The 9256-nt window shown below is 49.7% G+C and overlaps 1 protein-coding gene across 2 annotated transcripts in view; it reads left to right on the top strand.

Moving 5' to 3' along the window:
* MDFIC2 (MyoD family inhibitor domain containing 2) overlaps nucleotides 1-5396 on the top strand; it is a 113497-nt gene extending 108101 nt beyond the window's left edge. For both annotated transcript variants that reach the window (XM_036333785.1, XM_036333786.1), the window contains one exon: nucleotides 5137-5396. In XM_036333785.1, coding sequence (XP_036189678.1) covers nucleotides 5137-5396 — 260 coding nt within the window. The remainder of the gene's footprint in view (nucleotides 1-5136) is intronic.
* The last annotated feature ends 3860 nt before the right edge of the window (nucleotides 5397-9256 follow it).

Here is a 9256-nt window from a genome sequence, read left to right on the forward strand (position 1 = left end):
TGCAGCCCCTGGGAGCGGGGTCACCGTGGTGCTGAGAGAATACAGAGAACTTCCAGAAGCAGCAGGGGAAGCAGAAGGGGGAGAGGAGACCGCATCCACTTCCACGCCTGCGTGCGGCTAATTTCTTTCAAATGCATAACGGAGAGCAGGGGAATGGGTGCTTAATTGCTAATATCTATTATTCATATGCATCGCCCCATTTAAACAAGACGGAAAGCCTCGCGCGTGCAGATTTGTAAAGCACCTCCCGGCGCCAGCGGTCACGGGTGCGCGATGGGGCTTCCAGGGGCTGCGCTGCACATGGCCCGATGCCCCGGAGCATCACGTCATGCAGCCCAGGCTCAGCCCGGGGCCCTCCCGGATGAAACGGGAGAAGCCAGGGCACCGCCGGCGCCTCGCAGCGTCTCTGCGTTCTGACTGCACACGCATCCCCGCGGGTAAGAAAAGCGGGGCTCCGCGTGGTGTGAGAACACCGGCTCCTTAGACGAATCCTGGGAGGACACCTAATTGGTGTATAATTTTGAATTTGAGATGTCTCATCCAGGTGGAAGGGAAGATCATCAATACAAGATGCCTCAAAAGAATAGTCTTAATTACACCATGGACTACTGAATAAAATGATTACATTTTCTCCCCAGTAAATTTCATACAATTAAATGCAGCAGTGTCACCTTATAAAATGTTTCAATTTTATAATTATTTCAGTTCATTTGCTCAGAAAAAAACATAAGCACAAATTTACTAAGTATCACCCAAATCTAGTCATTACAGTTCTAAAGAACTGCCGTCGGTGTTAGTCGTGCTTGTCTGAACTTAAATGGATCCTGACATGTTTAAGTAGCTGTTACACGGATAACGCGAGGGGCGATCCCCGCTGGAAGGAGGCATTCAGTCCCACACACTCACATTCTGCCTTACAGACATCTGGAAACACACAAAACCAAATGTGGGGGAGTGGGAACCAATTTGTATACTTTTTGACCAAAAGCTTTTAGTAATCAGTCAGACGCTGGGACTGAGTTTCATGATTACGCCAGATTCCCGGGATGGCACAGGCAGCGCTCAGGGCTCTAGCGTCCTGGGTCCGAGGCTCGTGGTGCCTTCTCTCGGCCTCTGTTTGGGGGAGAAGAGGGCGATTGCTGTTTATCTGGGGTCACTTCTGGAAGAACCATAATCTGCTGTTTGGGATAATGATTCTCAAAGCAGCAGGTGGCAGCTTCTGGAGCTGAGTGCTACCAGCAGGGCGGCTCCTGCCACCGCACCTCCCACCTCCCACCCCTCATCCCAGCACCAGGGGGAGGCCCCAGGGGGCAGGGGGCAGGGGGAGGCCCCAGGGGGGAGGCACCAGGGGGGAGGGGGAGGCTACAAGGGACAGGGGGAGGGGGAGGCCCCAGGGGGCAGGGGACAGGGCAGGCCCCAGGGCCAGGCTGAAAGCTGGAGGCTTCTCAGGGAGGACAGGGTGTGGCCATGAGACTAACATGTGTGGAAACTCCTTGTAGTGGCACCTTTCTGCTGTGATTACATATGACTCTTTCTAAGGAGGCCCCACCCCGCAGCCGGTCCCCAGCTGTCCGGCTGCACCTGTGGGCCCGTGTGTCCTCCGTGCTATCAGGGGCCACCCATACCCCTGTCCTGAAGGCGCCCTGGGTGCTCACAGAGGTGCCAGCACTGCCGCGTGGCCTGCTGCTCTGGGATTCATCTGAAAGCTGTTGGACCCATTTAGAAGGGTACGGAGTGGGGACGGGAGGTGGGCACTCCCACCGCAGTGACTGGAACCTCTGCCAAGATTCCCGGGGATCAACCGAGGGAGGAAATACACAAAGGGTGCCAGGGAGGTAGCAGGGGAGGTGGACAGCCAAGTGGAGGACCAAGGAGACACCCAGAACTTGGCAGCAGCTCCTCCATCTCCTCCCCTCCCGGCACCTAACCATCCTCCCCGAGCTGTGAGGGCCGCTGCCAGCCCAGAGGAGGCGTCAGGGCCAGAACTGGTGTGCTCCCACCAGCCTGCGGCACTCAGCATGGCAGAAGGAGGAACAGCCTGGCCTTCACCACCTTCTCCCTGCCCCACGATGCCTTTCCCTTACGGTCCACTTAGTCAGTCAGCAAGAGCATGGCTTGCTTGTGGCGGAGGTCCCAGGAGGGGAGAAGCTAACTGATAAACTAATTATTTAACATCCTTCTGTGGTTATGCTGTGAAGGAAAAACAAGCCAGGTGCCATGAGAGCTGCAGCAGGGTGTGAGTCAGAGGGCAGGGCTGGAGGCGGGAGCCTCCAGGGCTGAGTGGAGTTCAGGCTGTGAGGGGAGGACACAGGCCCTGAGGCAGGGGCATCCGGGCCTGGAAGTCACCCCGGCGGGTGCGGGAGCAGGCGGAGAGCAGGACTGAGACAGGGCAGTGGGAACGCCTCCCGCCCCAGCGGGCAGCAGGGATCGGGCTTCCGAGAGAGTGAGTTGTCCTCGTTTATGGCTGAACTTATCGTGGCCGCTGAAGGTGTGAGGGCTCATGGGTAGCAGTGGCCTAGGTAGGAGGCTGTTGCTGCTGCCGAGATGATGGCTGAGGGCGGCTCGAACTAAGGATGCGGACAGAGGCTTATGGGCTTCAAATAAAGATCTGAGAGAGAATCAGCGGGACTCGGTGAAGAATCGATGGGAGACTATGATGAGGAAGAGGAAAATGCCAGAACGCCTGCCAGGCTGCTGGTGCATCATCTGCATGTACGGGAGCCGGGACCAGGCAGCACTGGCGGGGGGCGGGGGGCCCAGGCAGCACTGGCGGGGGGTGGGTCTGCGGTGCGTGGCCTGGGCCAGGGTGAGGTGTCATGAAGCGACTGCATAAGAGATGTGAGTGAGGCGGCTGGCTGCACAGCAGCCTCTGGGGATGGGCTGAGAGGCTGGTGGCCATCATGGATGCGACTTTGAGTGTCATGCTTATTAAGCACTAAAACCCCATTGAGTCGTGAAGGCAAAGACAATGCATCCGCCGGAAGGGCAAGTCCCACTCTGCTTCTGACCAGTTGCAAATTTTCACATGAATGCTCACGTTACTTTTGTGCAAAAAACAAAAACACCCGCATGCAAAACAGTTTACGCTGCTCGTGAAGAATGATTTCACATGACTTTTAGGAAAAGTGTAGAGCACACTTGAAAGTTGGGAAGATCTGTTTTCAATCATCAACGTTGCCATGTTTTTTGGTAAAGGCTCTGCCTTTTGTAATCAAATCAAAAGGACTGACAGCAAACGCGCTCTATTCTCAAGTGCACAGTAGAGGGAGAAGGAAAGAAATGCTAATTTGGCCCAAGAGTTGGGTGAAAACATCTTTTTTTTTTAAATAAAAATCGATGGCAGACGTCAGAAGCAGAGGCCTCCGGCACCTGCCAACCTGCAGAGACCTGGCACTCGGAACCGAACCCGAGGTTCTGTGCCCTCAGGAAATCGTAAGGTCACTTCACAAACAGGTACTTCATCCTCTTACAGGAAACACTAGCTCCTGTGCAGGCGCGCCGCCCTGCACCCGCCCGACTTACCTCCAAACTAAGTCTGAATGTCTCCTCCGCAAAGGACAGCGCTGGTGGGGTCGCTGTCACAGGGCCGTGCCCTGAGCAGGTCTCCTGAGCCTCCGGCCTGAGGGGCCCTGGGCTGTTTCCTGTGGAGAACCTCCTCTTGCGGGGCTGCTGCAGTAGCAGGCTGGGCACTGGTGGCGCTTGGTGAGGTTTTAAGCCCCGATCTTGACCACCAACACACCCTGGTCAGAAACGCATAAGCAAAATAGAGTCTTTGCACTGAGCTCACTCCTGAATGTTTGTGCGTGCTTTGCGGTGACTTATGAGATACGGGTGAGTTGGTCACATGCTAGAAACTGGCTCTCAGTGAATAAAAATGCACCATTCTGGCAAAGAGATGAGAACATACTACAGAGGTATTATGGAATATGCTGCCTGCACTATGAATACTGAGCAATGCCACAGCACCTGCAATAATATATGGCGATTAAAGGGGCCGTGAAAGTCCTGGTGTGGCTCTCTACCACGTTGCACAGGGAAAGGGAGGGCCCGGGACGGGAGGGAGGGCAGAGACAGGAGGGAAGATTTCTGTCCACCCAGGCAGGACTCGCTTTGGGCATTGGCATCTCCATCAACTAAAGTCTGAAAAGCAAAAGCTATGAATATTTTTCTGGGGGAAATCCTTACTTTCAACCATCAACAATTTTCAGGGCTCTGATTTTAATTAACAAGATATGTCATGTGAGCACTTATGCAGGTTTTTACCAAAACTCCCATTTTTTGAGAAATTTCTAACTAAAAAGAAAAGTTATAATTTTAACAAGAGAACTGCTCCCTCTTCTAACTAATTCCCTTCATGGAAACAAAGAATATAATAGCCTATGGCCCATCACAGCCGTTTGGCTCGAATTACCCATTACCTTCAAGGCCTTAGAGAGACTTTTCAGATTTTTACAAGTCTGCGTAGTAAATCTTTAGACCAAGTTTCTTTAAGGGGTTCGTCAGATTTATACCCTTTTAGGAATATAATGACGTATTCTTCTAGCCACGGTTTATATAACTGGAGGAAAACAGGAGACAAGGATTAAACATAGAACACAATAAAAACACGATGGTTGGTTTAAAGTCACTGACATTTAAGTTTTGGAACCTGCTTTTTGCCTGGATGTGAATATAGGTGTGGCACCTTTATGGGAATCCACATCAAACAAATAAGAAAGCCTTGAGACAAAAATCCAGAAGGTTGTAGCCTTTCCCTGTCCCGACTCTAACTGCTCCTGAATCACCGCTGTGGGGAGGACCTGCTGGTTTTCAGACAGTTGCAAGGTTCCCAGTTGTGTGACTCCCAGCAGCTCTGCAAGCCAAGTAAATAAAGGAGTGTAGAGGTGACGGCACTTTAAATGACCTGATTATGTGGGATCAATAGGAAATGCTCAGCAGCTAATAAAGCCATCACTTAAGTAGGGTGAGCACTACGTGGAGGAGGGAGAGCCTGAGAGAACACGGTGCCCATTGGCCTGATGTGGACAACAGCTAAGAAGGGCGGTGAAGTTACCAAGGTCACGCCCACACCAGCCCTGCCTACACTGACGCTGCCACGGGTGCCACTGCTCACTGTCTTTCTTCTTCTTTAAACAGAGGAGTGTGCCTCCCTCATCCTCACCTGCCTCTTTTGCCAGTTTTGGGATTGTCTCCTGATGCTCCCAGACACGTGTGAGACGGTGTGCACCAACGCGTGCTGCCCCTCCTACCGGTACCACCACACCTCGGACGAAAGCCACTCCTGGAATGACTGCAACTGCAACTGTGACATGGACTGCAGCCTGTTTGAATCTTGTCACGAGACCGGCGAGTGTCTGGAGCTGGCCATGGAGATTTCAGAGATCTGTTACCGCTAGGCCGGGGGCCTGCCGCAGAGCCGCTGCAGGACGCCCGATCCCAGCTGGAGGAAGGGCTGTGTGCATTTCTTGAGCGCTGCTGGCCGTTTACTCTGCACCTGCCTGGGAAAGCAGTAGTGTCACTCAAAGGTCTTCTTCCAAAATTCACAACCGCATGGCTCGCTGAAAAATAAGATGTTGATCACATGTGATGAACAAGTCCTAAGTTCCTCTTCCATGCCACGGGCAACAGATGTCTCGCAACAACCATAGCATGTTGAAGCCCTCTGAGCTAGTGCACTCGCTGGCTTGCCGCATGAACTTGACTTCATTCACAGATTCAGGACAAATTAGTGCGTTCTTTACCATTGACATATATTAGCTCATCTTTCTAATGGACTCATGCATAAACATTATACATTGTTGGTTATTATTAATAATGTATTGCATAACATCATTTTTAATTAAAAATTTATTTATACGGTCTCTTAAAATTCACTTATATGTACAGTTTAGGTAGGAAAGGGAATTAAATAAATTAGAAGCCATGTTCATGTAATTACAACAGATTCGTTAAGACACCTCCAGTGAATTTCGAATATGATGTGCTTTGAGGGAGCCCTCTAATTCTAGGCCATGTTCCTCCATGTCTGACTATGGCATGTTCTTAATTTGTTGTGAAAAGGCTCTTCTTTATCTAATGAGCAAAAATGGGAATTATGTGCAAGTTTCAAGATAATCAATTCCTCGTTTTCCCCGTTTCTGTTTGTCAAGTACCGCAGGCAACAGGATATCAAAACAGAATCAGTTCGCTTTGCTGAGCCGCCATTTGTGCAGGCGCCGAGGCGCCGGAGGTCTCGCTCAGCGTCTCCTAACTCAGCATGTGCTTTCAAGCCATCGCTTTTTCTCCTGATGATGTTTAAAGTAATAAAGAATTACGTTGAGCGCCTCCTCAAACTTACAAATCTCCAAAGAAGATTTTATGTGGCCCCTGCTGGTGTGGCTCAGCTGGTTGGGTGCCGCTGCCCTGAAAGGTTTCCGTTCAATCCCTGGCCTGGCATGTGCTCAGGTTTCCGCTGGGTCCCGGGCCCAGCAAGGGGCGTGCAGGAGGCAGCTCTTATGTGCTCTCACATTGATGCTTCTTCCTCTCCCGCTCCCTGCCTCTTTCTCTAAAATAACAATTAAAGATCTTTTATAAATTAGAAGGTACTTTACAACTCAACCAAATTATTTTGAGGGAAAAACACAACTAGGCTGAAGTTACATTGGACTTGTCCTATTTCCTGTCAGCATGCCATTGCTCATTCCTGTGTTCTTATATGTCCCAGGGAGATACTGCAATGTATTTATTGAATATTAAAAGCACAATGTATCAATGACCAAACAAAGGTGGCAACAGTGAGGTGGAGAGTCAAGGGAACTTTTGCAATCTAGGCAAACAGCAAAAACTTCAAAGGACCTGCTTTGCTTGACTAGGTAATTTCAAGCAAAAGCAACATTTATTTGGTTTCTGTAGTACATTGACACATTTTTCTACTCTGCAGTAAATTCCCCCAAACACTGAAAACTCTTCATCTTTAAAAAGTGTTTCGAGGCCGCCTCTGGGAAGGGGCCGCTGGCTCTCGTCTTGCTCCCACAGCACCCGTGGTTCCCGCTGCCCGGCCGGTGCGCTCAGAGCTGCGTGGAGGCCGAGCCGGTGCTGCTTTCAGAAGCTGGGACGCCGCTCTGCTCTCCGCGCACAGGAGGCGCAGATCGGTGTGGGGAGAGGAGTGGATTCTGACACTAGGAATGGAACATTCTTATCATAGATCCTCACTTTTCACAAGAGGAAAGGGAGGCCCCAAGAACTGACTTACCCAGGACTCCGCAGTATGAGGGGCAGTGGCAGGGACCTAACTGGTGTCTAACCTTCTAACCCCCTGCGCCCTCCACAGCTCCTACTGTCCAGGCGGGCAGTGTGGCTGCTCCAGCTCCACGGGCTGGGGCCTCAACAGCTGCTCCCTTAGTGCCTGCCCCTGCCCTCAGCTCTCCTGGCCCCTAGCCAAGCACCCTCGCCGCCCCGCCCCCCATGGTCCAGTCACTGAGAGCAGAAGACCCTGCCCTGGGGAGGTCTTGGGGGTCCTGTGCCAATAACGTGGTCCTTGGAGTCACTGATCAGGTCATGCCGCATCGTTGCTAAGTAGTTCGACCATCATCCCCTGATTCTTTCCAGACCCTCAGATCGCACTAAGCTTATGCATTTCAAATGCGAATTGAATGCTTGTCAATTAGAGACATAAGAATCACCAGGTCTTACTTTATGATGTGGTCAGAATACCAGGAGCTTTCTGCGGCCTCTTCCCGAGGGCTGTTCACTCGTTCCTCGCTTTCAGAACCCTCTGCGCTGGAGCAGGAGCCGGTTATACAGTGTGCCATTTCTTCTCTTTCTAACCAGTAATAAAACATTATCCTTTTTGCAAACATGAATGGCTCTTTCAATTGCATTCTTACACAATAAAACATACACGGCTGGAAAATGCAATTGCAGAGGTAAGACAGATGAAAAAGAAATGTGGTTATTGATTAAATACAAATATCCGAATCTGAGAAGGATCCAAGTTTTTCACAATGATAAAGGCCTGTGATTACAAATAAAGATAATGTTATTCTTTAAGGAGGGTTTCTTAGAGAAAGAGTGTTCCTATTTAAGGAAAACACTTGATAAGAGAGATTTGAGAAGATACAACCGTTATAGAGAACTGAGAACAGAGATTTCCCACAGCAATATGACCAGGGAGTACATTGTCTTTGCTTTGCTCAGTGGGTTTGTATAAAACCGTGCTTCTCTAAAAGCCTACAAAATATGGGAAGCAATGAGGAAACCAGTGGTGTTTCACTTGCTAATAACATTTTCCCACCATGCAAGCTGATAGGCCTACAAAATTAATTATCAATGCTGGACATTCAAGGTTAATAAAGCAAATGCCACTTCCTTTTTCTCCAAGGGAGTATGAAAGCATATTGAAGTAGAGAAACTTTACAAAAAGGAAATACCACATAAAGGCACATCAGCATTTTTTTCAAGGATAAATTTACAGGAGGAAATGCTAGAACAGAATTCATGATCCAATTCCTGAAGTTTCTCCTTCTACAAAATGGAGCAAAAGTACACTTTAGTAAGGTGGTTTGACTGGAAGAGTTTTGCCCATTAAATGCTAAATTTAACCCAGACTATTCACACAGACGATCTCTGATGAAATGCAAGTACTTGGCTTATGGTATATGGAGTATTCTTATATATATATATATATATATATATATATATATATATATATATATATATTTCAGAGTGGAAGGGCGAGGGAGAGAGATAGAAACATCAATGATGAAAGAGATTCATTGATCAGCTGCCGCCTGCACACCCCTACTGGGAATCAAGCCCATAACCTGGGCATGTGCCCTGACCAGGAATGGAGCCTGGGACCTTCTGGTTCATAGGTCAATGCTCAACCACTGAGCCACACCGACCAGTCCTGGGTATTCTTTGAAGAAGATGTCTGAGTTAAACCCAAGTAGTTGTCATAGTTAGCCTCATGTGAGCTGTGTAGAAAGGCAACGTGAGGAGAGGATGATTTCCTAGTGATTATAATCCACATGGGATTATTGGGCTCCTCTGCACAGGTGTAGACAGCTCCTAGAATTACTGCAAAGGAGCCCAGAATGTTGGAGGAGGCGGGAATGCAGGTGGGGCAGGACCTGTATTGTGTTTGGATAAAAGGCCCACCTTCTGGTCGACCATCATGACAGGCTTCACAATCCTGCTTTACCTCTCAAGCTGTGGTTCCCAGTTAGAGGTGATTTTGCCTCCCCCAGGGGACAACTGTTAATGTCTGGAAACATAT

This window comes from Myotis myotis, unplaced genomic scaffold, assembly GCF_014108235.1.
Source record: "Myotis myotis isolate mMyoMyo1 unplaced genomic scaffold, mMyoMyo1.p scaffold_m19_p_13, whole genome shotgun sequence".
Classification (NCBI taxonomy): Eukaryota; Metazoa; Chordata; class Mammalia; order Chiroptera; family Vespertilionidae; genus Myotis; species Myotis myotis.